The 20641-nt window shown below is 38.4% G+C and overlaps 1 protein-coding gene across 2 annotated transcripts in view; it reads right to left on the bottom strand.

Annotated features, from left to right (window-relative positions):
• The window catches only part of EPHA6 (EPH receptor A6), a 524520-nt gene that overhangs the window by 390720 nt on the left and 113159 nt on the right, over positions 1-20641 (bottom strand). For both annotated transcript variants that reach the window (XM_068395269.1, XM_068395270.1), the window contains one exon: positions 1024-1687. In XM_068395269.1, the coding sequence (XP_068251370.1) occupies positions 1024-1687 (664 nt within the window). The remainder of the gene's footprint in view (positions 1-1023; positions 1688-20641) is intronic.

Genomic DNA, 20641 nt, shown 5'->3' with positions numbered 1-20641 from the left:
ATAAGGGAAGAAAACACATTTCTCTTTGTAGTCATCTGCAAGTTGAAGCCTTGATTTGAAACATCCTTAATTCACTGTCATAGTGACAAGGTGCAGCGCTGTGTTGTTCTATATATATCAGCACAGAGTATGGTCTCTGCAAAATTCTTGAAATCCCCAAGCACATCTATCCTCAGATAGACAATTCTTAAGATATAAGAAGGTAGCAAACAACCTTCAGCAACCAACTGATGTATGGACACCTGCTTCACAAACAAATTGTCTTACTAGATTGTACATTAGTCTCTATGAAAAACAGATATACAGCATTACTTATAGATGTCAATGAAACTATTTTGAGCACTTTTGATTTTAATCTTTTGAATTAACTCTGAATAGGGCCTCAAACAGCTCTAACTGAACTTCATATCTACTGATTTTCTACTACTTAACATACATGTTATTCACGGAGGCATTTAAAACACCCTTTTTTTTTTTCTTTTTTTTTTTTTTTTTTACAGAAGCATGGGTAATGACATTATCTCTTCAGGTGAATTCATCTTGTCTGTCTTTATGTGCTTACAGGAAAGATCCAAGTCTGAGTTAATTGCCTGGATTCCCTTTTTAGGCATATGCAGTAAAAAAAAAAAAAAAAATAAAATTTTTTTTTTTTCCAGTCACTGATCATCTCATTCTGTGATAAGTATCTAAAACATGGTAGAGCAATCCTGCTACAAAGCATGCACTTATCTCCCGTACCTACAGAAGGAGTCAAGGTTAAGGATCAGTCAAGGAGCTGATATATACACATGTACATTGTGGTCATGTACAGTTAGACAAAATGAAGGTCATCTTTGGCAACTAAATGTTTTCTTAGAAATCCACAATATCACGGCTTCAAATAACCTTGCTTATTTCTAGGCAAGAGGCATCCCTTGAAAATGTGATGCAATATTTCCAATATACAACATGCTACTTGCTGTGCATATAAGACTTTTTTAAAAAAATAAATGAATAGAAAAACCCCAAACAATGTTTTCTTACCATGGCAGGAGCCATCCACTTCTTCATATCCTACACTGCAGATGCATCGTCCAAGAGGCACAAGCCAATCCCCATCTGCTCCACAATACAATTTTGGAGTATCACGTTCCTCAGCGCTCTTCACACAGGAGCCCCGTACTTCCACCAAAGAGGAAGAATCAACCCTTGGGATAGTATCAGGAAACATAGCCAAATTACGGACTGTGAAAGGGCACTTTTTGTAATAAACACGGACTGAGACCAAAGCAATGCATGCTCCAATGTCCTGAAAAGCAAGATAAAATCCTTTCTTGTTTATTGGCCCAACCTCACGAACTTCTGTGTTGAGTTTAAGAATGCGGTCACCCAAGTCCATTTGGGTAAAGCTCTCATCAGCTGCAATAGTATCAATTTTAGTGTACTGGTTTGGCTTGAATTTTACTCCATGAGACTCATCTGATTCCATGTAGTAGAGATTGAAAGTTTCCTTGCAGGTTCCCAGTACCCATGGAATACTGTTGCAGTCCCTCAGGGTAAACTTCATTTCCACATAAATTTTCTGTGCAGCATCACGGGAGATCCAGTTGGTTCGAAGCCAGTTATTTTGGTTTGGTTCCATCACATTACATACCTGGTAAGTATGAATGGGACGATTGTGTTCATCCATTTCAGTTATGGCATCCCACTGAAAAGAAAATAAAGTTGTTTGAAAACTAAAATACATATTATGCATATGCATATACACAGAGCCCATGTATACACGCACGTGCGCACCATGTATATGCACCTATGGCTTAACTAAGAATAATTATTTAGTTAAAGTTTAGTGGAAAGATAGTAGTTAAAAGCAGATACCAAACTACAGAAAGATACAACAGGTTTTATTTCAGAAACTGTATGATATATTTCTATTAATAAAAACTTTAAAAATCAATGTGTCTCAGCAAAAGAGGGAAATACTGACCATGTTTATATTAGCAAATTTAATAAGTCTGAGAACATTCCTGGGCATGTCATTCAATTATCTATACCAAAAAAAAACCTCCTAGGACAGTCCTGTTCAGTATGCCCGTGGGCTGGCTCTCTGGTAGTCCAAGCAATCCCCACAGCTCAGGCACACGGCGCTGGCCAGGCATCTGCAACAGTCAGCAGCTGGGATGCAGCCACTCTGGTGTGGTGGGTCTGAGCTGTTTGGTGTAGGTTGTCCTGGTTTACACAATTGCCTTGCAAACACTTAACTGTATATAGAGAGATGTTATATTTCTGGCTTCATAGGATCTGTATTACACTTATTGCTGCTATAAAAAAAAAACAAACCAAAACCAAAAAAACCCAACAAAACCCAAAAACCACTGTCACGGGCATCCTGCCATTGTTCCTGCCTTCATAAATTCTCTTTCTTACAGCTCAGAGGTGAAGCAGGAATTCTTTTTCCCACTTCCCTTCCTCCCCTGGAGGTTTTATGTTTTTTGCTAAAACGTTCACAAATTCTGGTAGAAATTCCCGCATACAGGCTCTCAAAAAAAAAAAAAGCTTTGAAAAATTATCCATGTACTACATATGAAGGGCTTATCAAATGCCTAACTTATTACATAATCTGCTACCCTAAAGGATTATCAACATCCCCAAAATAGCTTCAATGTAATTGAGTCAACTTTCCACTAAGCACTCCTAATATCAATATAGCATTAGATATCATAGAATCACAAAACAGTTTGGGTTCAAAGGGACCTTAAAGATCATCTAGTTCCAACCCTAGATATAGATGGATTGGATATAGAAGTTTTCTTATCAAAACACAGAACTCATTATAGTTCTGTATCTAAAAATACTGCGTCCCACAAGAAGTTTTAGCGTGGCTTTTAGATGTACTGTTGTCTTATGGCATTGACGTATCGAGCTAAAAACCTGTTCATAAACATCACTCAAAACGCCAGACTACATTGTTTTAATGCTATGAAACTTCAAAATATGTATTATTTATGTTCATGGTTTACCATACTTGTAATAGATTCATTATGAACACATATTTAGTTAAAATTGTTTGCCTGCAAAAAAAGATGTGTAAGCTTAAAATTGAGAAAGCAGAAGTTGAAAAGTTTATGGAGTATTTTCACTCTTACCAACTTTCTCATATTTTGCAGTTACTTTGGTTAAATTCACTGTATGGCATTTTAAAATTTTAGATTAATTACATACAGGCATACACATGCAACACACCAAAGCACATGTTCAAATTATGCACAATATGCAATTCTGAGTAGAAAACCAAGATACGGACCTTACACATCATTGTTCAAACATAAATTCAAATTGTTAGCCCCATGATACATCAACCCCGCACATTTTTCTGCTCTAATACACAGTATCAATATTTTTAAAATTAAAGGTACACTCCTAAAGATGCATTTTGACTACTTGAACAGCTGAATATTCATAGTGCCTACTTACTTCATCATTTCAAAGAAGGTATGGTTGGCCTGTGGCCTACTGGATTGAGAAAATGTAGGAAGTACAAGTTCAGTTTACCATTTTTAAGCGATAAAAAAAATTATATATATCACCTTTTAGAAACACTGTGGAAAGAAAGGCTTCCTCTTTCACAGAAAAAAGATGAACAAAAAGATATTACTTAAGACTTAGATCCTCATTTTCAAAAAAATTCTCAGACATCAGATGACTCTTAAGGCCCATGTGAACACGTAGAAAACTAGCTGGCTTTACTTTGAGTTTGAAGAACAAATAATGTCACAATATGGATGTGGGGGAACATGCACATCTCCAAGACCTTTCACATAATCTTTATGTAAAAACAAAACAACACAAAAGCACACAACAACAACATTGGGCAGGGTGGGTGGGTGTGTGGAGTACACTTTCTTCCTTAAGAGTGAACTGATCCATCATGGTGGAAGCAGCAGGGGCGAAAAAAAAAAAGTAACTTGTGGCTCCATTAGCATGAAAACTTTGATTTTAAACAGTGTCTGGAATTCATGTGGAAAAAGTAAATCCAAGTGTTTCCAGATGTGATCAAAGGGTTTGGATTCCTGGTCACTGCAGCGTGCACCTGGGAACTTAGCAGAAAACTAGGGTAAGTTAAGGCCTTTACAGGCCATCACGTTTGAGGATACTTCCTGTCACAGCAAGAATGATAACATCATCTGAAGGTGCTGTCCTAAGAATCACAACACATACTTCTTATACGATAGGCAGACAACAGCAAATACTTGGCAAATGATCTGCTGACTCTTAAGAGGTTCTTACATGGCCAAGGGTTTTTAGCCTCTATGACTAATACAGATTCAGAAAGGGCAAAGCTACTACTTAAGCATTCATGGCAAGACCAGAACAGATTCAGATTTGGTCAAAACTGTATGATGGACTAGTCTGCACATGGCTTCTTGTGCCAATATCCCCAAATCGGTTTGAACTGTGATTAAAGTCTACCCTACAGCAAGCAATATACTACCCCAAGTAGATCTTGGCTTTGGGAAAGGAAAAGAGGACTTTCATGCTCTGGAGAGCCAGGCCTCTTCCTGTTGCCAAGCATGAACCCATAGAGTTTCAATTGATTCAAAATTTCACAGCCATGAAGGATTAAAGAAAATAATTAAAATTATTTTTAAATTTTAAATTTATTAGTTTATTAAAAAACACAGCTCCAAGCCTTAAAATCTCACCAGAAGAGGTTCATTAAAAACAAAGCAAATAAGTCTCTCAGCCACTGATCCCTATTTTGCCTACCATATCTGTTACATGAGCCAAGGACATACCACCTTTTTTTTTTTTTCCACATATAAAACACGCACTATAAGTTTAAGCATTATCACGCAAATCTGTGTTATACACAAATATAACCACAATGTAGATTTAGAAAAAAACAAACAGAAGTGCAAAAGGTTTTCTGCATTTGTGTATCAAACCACATTAAAAGGAAGATGTGCTATACGCTCCAGAGAGGTCTCAAAAAGAAAAAAAAACATACAAACCACAAAAAAACCCCCAAAACAACAAACGCACAAACACACCAAAAAAAACCCATGATACCAAACCCAGAATAAAACAGGAGTAGGTGGGATGACAATGTAGTGTTTAAAATACAGACTAGCCTTCAGAACCAGAATAAACTAGCTTAAAGCAAAAAAGCCTCAACATACTACTGCCTCTTAAAAATATTAAGAAAAAAATATCCAACATATCCTCCTCTTACTGTGAGATTCTCTTCAAAAATATTTATTCACTTTGAATCAATATCTTGATTTGAACTTAGAAATTAAAGCCCTGAAGTTAGCTGCTGACCGTGCAGCTCATAATATAAATCTATTACTTCTGTAGGGAAAGTAAAGACTCAGCACTTCAATAACAAGTTTAAAAGAATAAAACAAGGTGGATTGATCAAACATGGACAGTGCTTTAGTTCATTCAAAGCAGACCTTGTGTGCCTTCATGCCTGTGCCTTTCCACTGTGCTCCCAGATAGCTTGCTGACAACTCCCAATTTGTAAGAATTCATGCACTGGGCAAGAGAAACATTTAAAAGGCATTTGAAAAATGTTTAACAGAAGTAGTAGTCTAATCATCATACATACAAAACACTTTCAAAATATTTCAAAACATCAACATTTCAACCTAGCCATCACATTGAGACATACTGTATAAGATATGCTTATAAATACAGCTGTGAGTCTGTTGGTATGTGCTCTTAATTACTAGTCCCAGATAGTGAGTGCAAATGAGGTGAATTCTACCACCCCAAAATGTCAGTGTAATTTACTGAAAAGTCTCACAGAACTCAATCTGTGATAGTCTCTGACCAGGACACATTTTTCCGGGGCGAAATACAATCTGCTTTTAATTTTACATAAGTGTTGCATTTTTCTTCTGATAAAAACAGCCAGGAGATATTAAGCAATAGTTAAATTCAGTGCAGACAACAAAGCGCTAAACAACTTATCAAATATACACTAGTTTTCTTTTGGGTGTATTTCATATTACAGCTCCTAATTAATTAAATGAAAAGTATTTATGAACATTTTAGTTGTGCGTAACTATTCTTTGCTTAAACCTTAAAAACAAACAGAAGCATCTCATTGGTGATGTTTGCATGAGACTGTGATAGCTCCCCCCAGAATACCTAACCTGACCTGCACAAAAGCTGGCAGAAGCTGTCTGGTTTAGACAAGATGAAAGTTCAGACTTCCTCCAAACTGAGCCTCTTTGCGTCCCAATGCACTGCATTATTTTCAAAAGTTTTTGATTACATTCCTTTCAAATGAGGAAAACCTCTGACAATGTTGATGGAAGCAGCAGCAGTGTAAAGTTAATACTTACAACTGGAGTTCCAGGACTTACTAAGAAGAAATGTCAAAAAAACAGTTTGGATGAAAGACTTCAAAAGTCTATTTTAACATTGTAATCAACAGCAGCACGGATAAGAGGTTACATTTTACATTCACATGCAGCATACAGGAGAAGTAAATGTCACTAAAATAGAAGAACATGGAACTTGAAGATTGGTAGAGAGAAGATTTTAAGATTACTTGTCATACTCATGTACAAAATCTGAGATTAGGCTACAAACCACACTGAGATTTTAGTTAGATAAAGTCTCAGCTGTTTTCCTATCTCTACAAGCTACTTTACAATCTTTGTTTCATTTTAGAACTTCGCTATTATTTAACAGCTGTACAGAAAACACAAAAAAGAGCAAATTACCTAATTTAAATCTTGTCCTAGCTATATATAATAATGAAATCTGTTTTCAGTGTTCCCCATGTTTTGTTATTCTTATTTTAAACCTAACACTACAGATCTACAAAAGCAGCAAGAGTTATTTATTACAATTCAGTAGGTTGTATCATCAAAGGCCGTATGAACATTACAAAAAGAGAGATTGTATTTCACATATTTCATGTTATTTTTCAACACATTACTGGCTGATAAGAAAATGTTTTAGTAATACCATGCTACAGAAAAGTAAACACAGTCACCAGTTTCAGCCTGATGGAAGCAGTCGTAACTTCCCTGAAGACACCAGTTATTTCAACAAATTCTGAATCTTGACTTATCTTTAGATGACTGTCAACATCTTAAGCAAACCAGTACTAGCCATATACAACATTGGATTTAGAGGGGGAACACAGAACAGAAAGGACTGAGAAGATACTAGCTTGCCCTGCTGTCACCTCCCAGACCTCTGTGGCAGCACCATAAAGTTGCACGTTCCCACGCCAACCCTATGGCTCCTCTTTGACTTCCAGTCCCAGGTGCTGCCTATGGGCAGCAGACAGCAGTCATGGCACTGCACCAGAGACAGGAATAGTGCATCTTCTCCCATGTGAAGACCTGCACTGCAGGCTCTGCTCCACCATGTCACTTGAGCATCTCATTTCCCATGTTGGTAATCTTCATTGTGCCATCTGCACAGAAGCAAGGCCAAGCAGATTCTCACTGTTTAACAGCAGCCCTATTTGTGCCTGAAGAATTCATTACACTATTTTATTTGTATGTCAGATTTTACTGTAAGAAGCTTTTCCAATTAATAGAGGTAGTTATATCAAGCAGTTGAAAATGTCTATTTCATAATGAGCTGATATCTAGGTAACTTCACATGTAGTGAAAGATACTTTTCCCACAAGTTGTCACACTGATTGATGAATTAATAGTGGGTTCTTAATCTCAGATAACAGTTATTCAGGCACTGATCCCAGCAGCAGTTTGGTAATCTAGGATGGCAGTTTTAGCATCTTCTGCAGTTGAAGATTTTTTTATTGACATTTTACTTTGTTTAAGGGAAAAGGTAGGGATACTGGTTACTTGGGCCCATCCATGCCCTTACTCAGTAGTTTAAGGAACAGAAGAGACCATTTGCCCTTATAAATTTTGCTGTATTTGTACCCTAAGCTAGGAAGTTCCCTCCCCTTTCTCCTCATCTTTTTACTCAAAGGATAATTCTCTAAAAATGAAGGGTTCTGCACTTACACATACCTAACCAGTGTATCTTAGCTCACTCCTGAGCAGGAAAAGGTTGTAGCAGACTTTGCATGCAACACATTTGGATATTAAGTATACAATGGTACCCCTGGGTAAAACATTCAACACAAATCTTTTGTTGTTAAGAAAAACACGTTGGGATAAATACTGGCTTTACATGCAGAGAACTGAAGGAAAAAGTTGTGCCTGAGAAGAACGTGGGATAGGAGATTGGGGGAATGAAACCAGTTTCCTTCAGCCATTCTGCATTTGACTACCTCCTAAGAAAACACATCTGTAAATGCAAGTCCTCAATGGTAATAACTTTTATTATATATCTGGCAACAGAAGGCAGATTTCCTTTCTAAATCAAGGAATAAAATATGTAAGGTTCACACTACAGAGATCTGGTTTACTCTATTAGTTTCAGAGAGCTAGGTAATTCCAGAAACATAGCTGTCAACTACTTCTTACACAAAAATGTAGGCTGGCATTTGAAAATTCAGTGAACCTGAACTGTAGCAATGTAATTTTCTGACTTACATCCCTCATTGCCCACAGATGTCCACTTGGAAGAGGTCAGGTCCCTAACAGTGAAAGGGATGGACTATGTTTGTTATATAGAACTGCTGCTATCCTAAAAAAGACTGGAGAAAGTTACAAGTGTGTCCATGCAACTCATATACCCAAGAACAGTTAAGTAAGTATTTCCATATTTATGACATGCAATGAGGATAGAAAGAAAGATAGTATTTTTTTCTAATATTTTAATTGGTTCTCCTATTCTGTCATTTTAATAAATGGTTTATTACTCTTTTTGGTCATCAGTATTTGCAGTTCTCAGCTGGGAGTCATCTAATGACGTCTACAAGTGAATTTGCACTTTCAGTTGTTTGCTACTGACAATCTTTTAGATCGCATTTCCATGGAAACAAGCTGAATAGTAAAAATAAAGAGAGTTTAAAAAGTTTTTTAAAGTCGCCTATACTACCTCTAGTGAGACGACCTCCATAGAAATGAGATCAGAAAGGTCTAAGCTAGGAAACAATATAGAAGAACCTACACTTAGCATGCACAGCTGCTGGCTGCCATCTGCAAATGCAGATTTAAACATCTAGCTGCTGTAGTGACATTGATGCAAAACCAGCTATACTACATAATAGAATTGCAGAAAAAAATTATCTCTTAAATTAACATGCTTAGAAAATGAGCATTTCAAAACACAGTTGGCAATTAAAAACATGAAACTGAAAACAGCAAGATTAAAGAATATGTAAAAACTACAGAATTACTGTAAATGAAAGGTATTGAGTTAATATTTTTCCCCATTCCTTCTAACTCATTTTTTTGCACCTCCACCTTTTTTCAAGATCTACAACTCTGTATGTGAAAATAGATGCTCAGATCTCCAAAGCCCAATAAGACAAGCGATAATACTGGACTGATGAAATGTGTCTATTTAAAAGAAATTAAAAAGAAAAAAAGAGGCAGACAAACCTCCACAGCTATTCATGTATTTCCTAGCAAGTACAAGTTGGCATAGATAGCAAAATAAAACCGCAATTAAACTACTTACGGTCTTACATTTAAATCAAGCTGATTTAAAGTTGCTTAGGGAACACATATAAATATATAGCATGCATCAGATTAGCTCTATAGTACTATAACTACAATTGCAACACAGGTTTAGAGGAAAAGGTGACATCTGTTTTCTACATAGGCAGCAGAATATAGGCAGAGGCTACGGCAGTTGATGGCGAACCCCTCATAAAATCTGTAGAAGTAAAGGTAATTAACAGGCAAGAACAAAATCAGAATTAAAAAAAATTAAATCAAGAATAACTAGGGAAATATAAACAAGAGAATACAGGAAAGAACGTGGTAAATTATTCTGTGTTCTCCAAACGCAAGCATTAATAGGTCTTGGTCTGTGGAACAGCTGCTCTATGGCTGAAGTGGCCGGGATGATTCAGAAAGCTGCTAAGGCACTCAAATTTGAAAATCCGAAACAGCGAGTTGCTTTTCTGTTATTTCAATGAAGGGCTAAATACTGAACTGCGCTTCATGTAAATTTTACTTTGCTCTGGAAACTGTTCTGGTTGTGTCTAGTTCTGGGCCCCGCACTTCAAGAAAGATGTTGAGGTGTTGGAGCGTGTCCAGAGGAGGGCGACCAAGCTGGTGAAAGGTCTGGAGGGTCTGACCTACGAGGAACAGCTGAGGGAGCTGTGGTTGTTTAGCCTGGAGAAGAGGAGGCTCAGAGGTGACCTTATTGCAGTCTACAACTACCTGAAGGGAGGTTGTAGTGAAGTGGGAGTTGGCCTCTTCTCCCGGGCAGCTAGCGATAGGACAAGAGGACACAGCCTCAAGCTTCGCCAGGGGAGGTTCAGGTTGGACATTAGGAAGCATTTCTTCTCAGAAAGGGTTATTAGCCATTGGAAGGGGCTGCCCAGGGAGGTGGTGGAGTCCCCATCTCTGGATGTGTTTAAGAAAAGCCTGGACATGGCACTTAGTGCCATGGTCTAGTTGACAGGGTGGTGTCAGGGCAACGGCTGGACTCGATGATCCCAGAGGTCTCTTCTAACCTGGTTGATTCTGTGTGTGATCTGAATGTTTTCTTCAGGCAAGCAAGACTAGGATCTGGTGATATTTTGCGGAATGAGCCCTGGAATCCAAGCGAGACCATCTTCAGATATATGAAACAATTCTCCCTCACTTGAGGATTAGCCAGCATAGGACTCTGAGATCAGAAAGCAAAACAGGACAGCCCTGCGATAGCTTTGTAGAGCACATTGGGGCTGTTCCAGCAGAAAAGGGAGTCACAGGTCCTGAATGTGGACCTTTACACATATACTAGAAAAGATCAAGATGCCAAGAAACACGTTTACATTTCAAAACATATAATCTGATATGGGGTTCAAACTACTGAAGCAGTCAATCCATTTGGCCAGAATCTAGACAGCAGTATCATAATGCACCAATGAAAAAGTTACTCATGGAATAATGTTTCTGCTGTCTGGATACGGCAGAGAAAGTATAAAACAGGAGCCAGAAATGATAATACACCTTTCCTTCCATTCTAGATCATTAGAAGGCAAAGCACGTTCAGAAAAGTGATACATAGAAAAATTGAAAGAAAAACGAAAAAAGAATTCACACATATATGTGTACACATGAAGACTGTTTATTATAAACTGATACATACTTGAAGCCATCCACCAACACATAAAATGCCATTCTCCTCAGTACTCTGGAACAAGACCATTGTTTCCCTGAATGCGTTATGGACTATAAAAGACTCGATGACTTGCATCAAAGATCTGCAAGGATAGTGTGCCAGACTGTAATTTTCTTTTTAAATGAGACACATTAGAAAAACCTCAGCAGGTGGTGAGAGATGCTACAATTCAGTGGTGAAAAGTGCTGCTGATCACCTTTCCAGGGGCATCTCATCCCTATGTAATGCAAGACTTCTGACGTATTCAGAATTGAATGGAAAGTGAGAGCAGAAAGCCTACACCTTTTCAAGATACCGTCGCTCTCAGCACTCAGCCCTGCTGCGTGCCCTTCGAAGTCTGCCTGTGCACCATCTCTGGGACCTGCGCCATAGCTGCTGACCTCTGTTCTACAGAAGAAATAAAAATTATAAAATAGAGACATTAAAATGGTGGTTTACGGGTATCTGCTACTAGAATAGAGCTGGATTTAGCTAACCATAAGAGTTGTGTGCTGCAATTAGCAGAGAGGCTGCCAGAAGCTGCAGAGTCCCTCTGCTAAGACAAAACACTGAATAATACTGATGCTGGCAGGCTAATGAGAACAAGAGGCTAGCAATCCTCACTCAGCTGCATGTGACTTACAGGATTAACTAAGAATACATGCAGAATGTGGTAGCTCTAAACAGCAATAGCTATGTGATGAAATACACAGTTCTGTTGCGGAATAACTTGTGTGTATGTAAGAAACGAGTTTTGTCACCCATTAGTAAATAAGAGATATCATGACTTAAAATACATAAGTGTAAATGCTTATACTTCCTGGTATAAGACAAACAAGGACTGAGAAAAAATTACAACTAAAAAATAAATAAGACTGTAGGTATAGTTCAGTCAGGCTCTGATAGATATTAGCTATTTAATAGTAGAAGACTTATTTGCTGCTGTGTTACTTTATTTCCTGAATATGGGGAGCTGGAGCAATCCTGGCTCTGCCCTTCCCAGCACCTAGTACAATCAGAGTAACTGGAGCAGGAATGCTGTAACACTGCTCTGTGAAGCCACTGTACTGGGTACTTTGGTAATGCTGCTGTACTGAGTGCAATGGCAATGCTGCACGATAGCTGCACATCAGCTATGTGGCCTGGGGGAACTTGCTGGATCTCCAAAATATCAGACATAATGTTACGGTAAATGTTTGTGTGTCCAGACATTTACAATTACAGAAAAACATAGACTGGAGGGACCTTTACAGAAAAAAAAAACATGAGCAATCTCTATATTTCTACTTCTGAAATTTGTACAGATTCAGAGGTCACCTATTAATCTTACTCAGCTGTTTGTGACCAGCTCTGTGCAGCCACATCAGTACTGCACCAACTCTGACCCAACAAGCCTCGTGGTACTGGGGCTGGTCCATAGACTCCCCTCTTGCCATACCCCCACTTCCCATGCGCCTCAACCCTGCAAATTGGTCTGGCCTGCTGAAAAGCCAGAATAACATCAGGGCACGGAGAGACACTTGGTAGAAGATATTCTCAGCCCTCAGTCTGAGAGCTGACCTTGCCTGCTTTATGATTTAATGCATGCAGTACTATGAGGTAAATGACCGACTGCTTTCACCAGTTATTCCCTTCAAAACCCATGCATTGCATCAAGTCACAAGTTCTAAATATTACTTCCCTTTTAATTGCTTTCCAGGCCTTGAATCTTCAGTTCTGGTATTCAAAATTTCCCTTCAGCAGCAAGAAGATCCTCTTTTACCTTTACCACTTCAAAAGCAGAGCTTTAAGCAAATACCACAGAATCACAGCAGAACAGCAGTCCTGGCTATGCACACCCAGGAACAGGGCTATGACTCAGCTTCCCATTTTCATTTCCTGAGTAACTCCTCAGAGAAAAAGCATTTCAGTACCACTGATGGTGCAAACTGTGTAAATACCTCTCCAAGATCCAGATTTTCCCGCTGAAAAGCAGTGGATCTCAGAGTCTATTTTTATGTGGGCATTGGCATATTTAAGTTACTGCAATTAGCAAGCAGTCAATGAGGTTAATATGGATGAAGTAAAATCCATAAGAATATCTATCTATTCCTTCTTCCTATCTTTCCTTGATTCTTCCCTAATGTCTAAAAAAAAAAAAGGTTAAAAAAAAGATCCTACCATTTCTGCTTCTTATTGAATTAGTACTAGTCAATTAGTGTTTTTAATTGAAAATATACCAAACGGAAACAATTAAAAATAACAATTATACAAAGCAGCTCTATAAGGCTTTTCATCTTTGGAGTGCTTTACAAACACTAACACATTAATTCAAACTAAGACATAAAACTAAAGAAGCAAAACTAAAGATAATGAGAGGAAGGTTAAGTGACAGATCACTGATTTTTACCAGCGTGCGCTGCAAGTTATAGTAATGAGGAGCTTGCTGTATCAGTGTGGATGCCATTATCTGACACCACACATACCCACATGAACTGAAGTGATGTAACTTCAAAACTTTACTGCAACACAACAATATTCCTTTAAGTATGTTACTAATGGGCTCCTTCAAAACTGTCCTTCATTCCTCTCCAACTGTTGTGCTACCAGACAAAACAGAGCCCGCTCCTGTGGCACACACCTGGCTGAAATACCTGCTGCCAAACCATTAAACACATCTTTCACTGATCACCTCATGCCTTTCACCATCAATCTAACAAGTTTTATCACTATGTACCAATAACATGATTCATGACTTCATTTTATTTCCAAGCTACTTATCCCTTCTGAGCAAGCTGAGTATCAAAAGTGGGAAAACCAAGACTGGAGCTATGGGAAGTATTAAAGGTAAAAACTTATATTTTTTGGCTTGCAAGGGATCACGCTGGTACACTCAAGTAAAAGCCAAAAGCAATGGCACCATACCCTGCCACTTCACTGGCCCCCAAAAGTTCTGGAAATAAAAATCTGAGAGGTGAACAGAAGAAGCAATTATTAGAAGTGGAGCAAGCTGAATAATATAAGTAGCAGCTCAATTTATTTGTATGTAAGTTCCTAAGTTTATTTACATATTCTAGCTACATGCATTACAACTTTACTCATTTTCTAGGTCGAATCTCAGTAGCACATAAAAATTCTACAGAATGACTTCCATTACAGGTTGGAAACATCTTTAAGAAACTGTTCAAAACATGTATAGAAATAGATGCATAAAAATCAGAAGTCTGACATTTTACTTACTTTTTTTTTTAAAAAAAAATGCTATCCATATCAACCTTATGCATATAGTCTCTGAACTCCAAAGCAGGAACAGATGAGAACAAAAGTGGAAAAGAAAGGAAAAGAAAACAGTAACCACTGCTTTCCAGCAAATCAGTTTGTTCACGCTTCCCATGTATTTGCTTATTTACTGAGAGCTTGTAAAGTAGTACTGTCTCCTGGGGGAGCCCAGGCTCAATCATACTCGTTAAAATGTACTGGAAGAAAACAACTTGCTACCCTTCCCCAGTGCTCCTTCCTTTCATCCCATTTCTGAGCACACAAATAGAGGAAGCCTCAAGCTCTTAATTATCCTAAAGTACCTAGAAGCTGGTATTGAAAACACTCCACTCAGTAGAGTTGAGCACAGTATCATCAAAGCAACCCCTCAGACATCTCCTTTTTTCTACATTGTGCTGCATTCTTCAGATATGTCTGAATAAGAAAAGATAGGAACTATGATAATGAATAATTCATGTGCTCTTTCAGCCTCCCTCCTCCCATTACCTATATTTTCAATTAGATAAAAAACAAAGATACTTTCTAAATCAATTTCTGGCAAAGCTAATGACAGTAAAGGAGAAAATTTCATTTTACTCTATCTTGGTTTATTTTGGTAGACAATGTTTCATATAGCTTTATTCATAAACTGTGTAAAGCAGATCCTCTCTATTCTTTGTGTTGCACGCACAACTTTGAATCACATGGGTACGTACTGAGCACTGTTTTGTTCATGTCTGGATATTGGACAGAGTAGGCCACGGTATCTTCTTATGTAGGTTTGCAATCTCTTTATGTTCACTCAAATTAGAAAACAGCTAGAAGGTATTACTTCAATGAATAACTTCCTGTGATGAGGCACGTACAGATCTTCAGTAAATATATTTTGCCATACGTCTGTTGTTCAGATTTCTGAAGAAAAAAAACCCTACAGAGTGAGTTGGAGAGATTTATCTATTTATTTGTTCTATTTTTAGTTCACTAAGCACTGTTTTTTTTAGAAGAACATATAATTCCCCCTAAAATACATAGAATAAACTTTGACTTTCCAAAAGGACCTTGTTTGTAACATCAGGCATCACTCACCGCGTGGGCACTCTGTGTTAGGAATGTGTCCTGATCAATTCAGCTGCAGTTTCCAGGAAACCATTTCTTAGTGATAGATAAAGGATGTTTATGTCTCCATCTTTTATCCCTTTGAAGAGATGGGTTGAACATAGAACTAAAAATAAAAGGTAGAAATGTCCCACCACATCAAATGATTTACCTCCACTGAACATGATGCCTAATGAAGATGTCTTCACTGTACTACTACTCTTTTGTGGCAGAGATTTTGAAGCTTCTTCAGAGATGTATGGTTCCGTAGAAATGATCCCTTTCCAGCTGAAATAACATTAAATGTCCCAGCCTTCAACTAGTAAGTATTTGTTTCAGTTATGTTATATACCAAAATAAAACTAGAACTTGAGTTTAAATATTTCTAGCTGTCCAGTGTTAGCGTTGACAAGTAAAGTCAGCAACATGTGACCACCTCACAATTCACCTCACCAGGTGTTTCAGGACCTTTTTGTGAGCACAGACCACATGGCTGTGTCATGTGTCTGACACAAAATTCACAAATGACTTTACAAGGCTGAAAATTGCAAGTCAAAGAGAAGATAGTAAGAAAAAACATGTAGCAATAGCAAACTCTTAAAAACCTCTTACAAACTATAATACTTGGGCAATTCAGTGAAACTCTGAGGCTTGAGTTTAAAAGCAACTCCACATTTCACACAGGATAACAAGCTTGAGACACAATTTTCATTTTAAAAGCACACAGTTTAGGGCAAAGATATTGAAACTTGACATATTTTCATTTGCTTTTAACTCAAGGAGATACTTAAACATATGTTGATCTTTTTTAGTTAAATTTATTTTTTCTACTTTTCAGAATTTATAATAATTATCCTTCTATTTTCCAGATTCTGCAATTGCAAGGGTAGCAGTTGACTTCGTTATCTTAAGTACAATAAGATTTTTTTCACCTAACTGAAACCTAGAGCCATATTTGGACCTCACTATAGATAACTTGGTTTGCAGACATATCGAGCAGCCACAAGCTAATGACAAATCACTGAAGCTATGGGTGGTCATGAAATGTCAACTATAGGTCAAATTAGACATCAAGTTCTTTTAACATTTACCAAAAGATTACACTTCGCACGTTTTTCTTCAAGAGCTTTCGTTTTCAGTTGTCACAACAGACTTCCCCCTAGAGAAAGATACTTTATTACATTATAGTTGAACACAATTGTTGAGATGTTAGCCCAATGTCCCTACTTCATATATTGCCTGCCAGTAGGATGTCCTTTCAACATGAAAGTAAAACCCATTCACGTATGTAACTTCTGAGCAACAAAAAGAAGGAACATAGTTTTTCTTTTGATGAAGAACAAGATTTAGATTTTCATTTAGAACTTCTACGTCAATGAAGGTCTTCACATAATATTTATTTAAAATAGTTCCATGACTATTTGGTCTAATTAAGAAACATTGAAAAAAGCTTTTATGAACAGTTAGATTAATATCATTGAAAGAATGCACACCAAAAGCAGACAGTCTTTTATAGAATACTACCAAAAAAAAATCTTTAGCTTCTTTTCTGTAGACTGAGCTAAATTTTTTGCTATGAAACAACTATTTTTAGGGTTTTTTTGTTATTTAAATTATGCTTTTAACAGACCTTCCAGTTTTCTAGAATGTAAATATTGGGAGTATTCATGGGGCCGGGGGAAGAAAGCAGTACAATTCAGTTTTGAGAGTTAGGAAGAGAATTTCCATCCTGTAGAACTAAGAGGTTCCGCAAGAACTGGAAGTCTAGGGAAAGGGAGAGAAAAGACAACTTCCTGTTCAGTTTTTATCTTCCTATTCCTCTCTTACTCCAGGAACTGTCCTAGGGACCACAGCAATTACTTCATCTGCACTGTGGTATACGATGAGACTACTCTCCTGGCATACTATTTAGCCCAAGAGGACAAAGTGAGCTTGAGAGACCTAAGCCTCATCGATCCCCATCATAACCAGCTGATGGAACTATTCAATCTATGGCTGGCAACAGGTGCCATACTGGACATGGTGAAAGAATGTTGGACAGCTTTAATACCGAAGGCATCACTGCCTTAACGCCTAAGTGACATCAATAATTGTCGGCCAATTACCATCGGATCAAGTGTCCTGAGGCTATTCTCAAGGATCTTGACGGCAAGACTGACAAAGGCATGCCCCATTAACCCAAGACAAAGAGGCTTTATAAGATCTGCCGGTTGTGCTGAAAACCTGAAGCTGTTACAACTACTGCTGAGACACGTGAAGAGGAAACATCGATCGCTGGGCGTGGTCTTTGTCGATCTAGCTAAAGCCTTCGACACCGTCAGCCACTCCCACATCATAGCAACTCTAAAGCAAAGGGGCATGGACAAACATATTGTCGCCCTAATTAAGAATATAGATGAGAATGTGAACACCTATATTGATATGAAGGACAAGCAATCAGACCCAATCAAGATTCAGATTGGAGTGAAACAAGGCAATCCAATGTCTCCGCTGTTATTTAATCTATGAATCGACCCGCTAATATGCGAAGTGGAGGATGAAGGGAACGGATTTAAACACCAAACAAGTAAAGTAACTGCAATGGCATTCACCAACGATCTGGTGCTGCTCAGTGACTCATGGGAAGGAACAGAGAAGAACATCGAAATCCTGGAGGTCTTCTGTGATCTGACTGGCCTCAAGACGCAAGGGGAGAAGCGTCACGGTTTCTACATCAAACTGACAAAAGACGCATATACCATCAACGACTGCACTCCATGGAAGATCAAAGGCACCCCATGGAAGATCAAAGGCACCCCATGGAAGATCAAAGGCACCCCATGGAAGATCAAAGGCACCCCCTCGAACATGATCTATCCAGGTGATTCCGAGAAATATCTGGGAGCTCACGTGGACCCATGGGTCGGAATTAAGAAGCCGGAACTCATGGAGAAAGTAAAGGGGTGGATGGAGAAAATCGTGAGAACCACACTCAAACCATTGCAGAAAGTCGACATCTTGAAGGCATATACCATCCCCCGACTCATATATCTGGCCGACCAAGCCGATGTGAAAAATATATACCTCGAAAACCTCGACCTGGCCATAAGGTTGGCAGTCAAGGAATGGCTACACCTACCCTTGAGCACCTGTGATGCCATCATATATTCCAGCACAAGAGATGGAGGCCTGGGGCTAACGAGAATGACAGGACTAATCCCCAGTATACAGGCACGAAGATTGCACAGACTAGCTCAATCTTCACATGAAATGATCAGAACAATTGTGAAGGATGAGAACATCAAGAAAGACTTCAAACGACTATGGGTAACAGCTGGCAGACATAAGGAGAAAATACCATCTATTTGGGACCCCAGGATAAGTGTAGTGCTGCAGGACGACTTCGGCGTGGAAGGAGATCTGTCGGAATGGGAGCTACCTACACCAAAGACAATATATCCGAGACCTTGTAATTGGCGCAAGCAAGAGTTCAGTAACTGGACCCAACTACAATCCCAGGGCCTCTGTATTTCCAACTTTGAAAGGCATAAAATCAGTAATAGCTGGATAGAAAATTACAGGGGCATTCCTCACAGAAAGCTGCTCACAATACTAGAATTAAGGGCTAATCTATATCCTACGAGAGAGTTTCTTGCGAGGGGCAGGCAAAATTCTCAGGTAAAATCATGCCGACACTGTCAGGCGGAAAATGGATCTAGTGAACATATAATTGGCTACTGCCTGGCGGTACAAGAAGCGAGAATAAAAAGGCATAGCCAAATATGTGATTTGTTAATTGGCGAAGCGAAAAAGAAAGATTGACTAACCTTTCAAGAACCCTTAATAAGGGACGAAAAAGGAGAATTATTTAAACCTGATATAGTATTTGTCAAAGAGAAAGAGGCATATGTAGTTGATGTCACAATTCAGTACGAAAGTAAACCAACATCTCTAAAAGACGCCACGGCAGAAAAAAGTTAATAAGTACAAACATTTAACCGAACAGATACAGGAGTTGACTAATGCTAGCACAATTAAGTACGTGGGTTTCCCACTGGGAGCAAGGGGGAAATGGCATGAAGGCAATTATGAATTCCTTGAAAACCTTGGGCTTTCGAGATCCTGGCAAGACAAAGTCACGCGGCGAATGTCAAACAGGGCTCTGTCTACCTTGGTGGACATTGTCCACATGTTTGCAGGAAAGGCGCATGTTTTAACATAAGTTATCTTGCACTATTATTTATGTATTTATTGCATGCCTCACTGTTGCACTTTTGTTGTCTATATGTTTTAACTTAATAAACGGGACGAATTGGGAACTCGTGATGATTACAAATATCATGATGCTGTCACATTTACCGACTATGACGATGGGTGGATGGGCCACCTGTACTTTACCTAGAACAGGTGCATGTACCCTGTACGCATTAGATAAATAGCCCAAGAGAGGATCTTCAGGAAGTTTCCAAAAGTCTGGCTCTTGATAGCATATTTAAATAGAGGATTTCAGAATGTAAGCCTGTCTCATTATTAAAGAAAAGCATTTGACCATCTAAAACTGCAGGACTATCTGCCATTTTTGTAGAGGCAAAATATCTACCACCCTGTAGAGTAAACAAACTGTCATCATCAAATGATTGAACATACAGTAATTGCCTAGTAGTTTTCTGACATTCATACATCATTGTCTGCTTTTTGTTATTGCAGAATAATAACCATGGAGAAACACAATGCTTCCAGTTCCCTAAAAATTTACTTATTAGCCGATGATCAAATTGGAAAGCTGAGTTCTGCAATTCCCTCATAGCAACAGAACACAAAAGAAATCATGAGCAACGTGTCTCCCTTTTTATAGCACGACCTCATAAACTTCAAAACTTCCTGACTCTTTGAACTTTCCGTATTTGGGACAAGACCCGAGAACACACCATCTCCCTACGAACCCTGATTATTCTGGAGAGAAAAAACGGGAGGCTTTAAGAAAGGAAGAAGCTGCAGGAACCATGTCTCCTCATGTAAAGGAGCAAGGGACTGGCTACCTGAGAATGAAGACACAGTCCAGAGGAAGTAGAAAAGAATCATATAACCACAGACACCAGAGATCAATCTGTCATTTCTGTCATTCCTTCATCACATTTTTCTC

This window comes from Nyctibius grandis, chromosome 2, assembly GCF_013368605.1.
Source record: "Nyctibius grandis isolate bNycGra1 chromosome 2, bNycGra1.pri, whole genome shotgun sequence".
Taxonomy (NCBI): Eukaryota; Metazoa; Chordata; class Aves; order Nyctibiiformes; family Nyctibiidae; genus Nyctibius; species Nyctibius grandis.
Note: the sequence above shows the minus strand (reverse complement) of the source record. Positions and strands in the feature narration are given on the sequence as shown.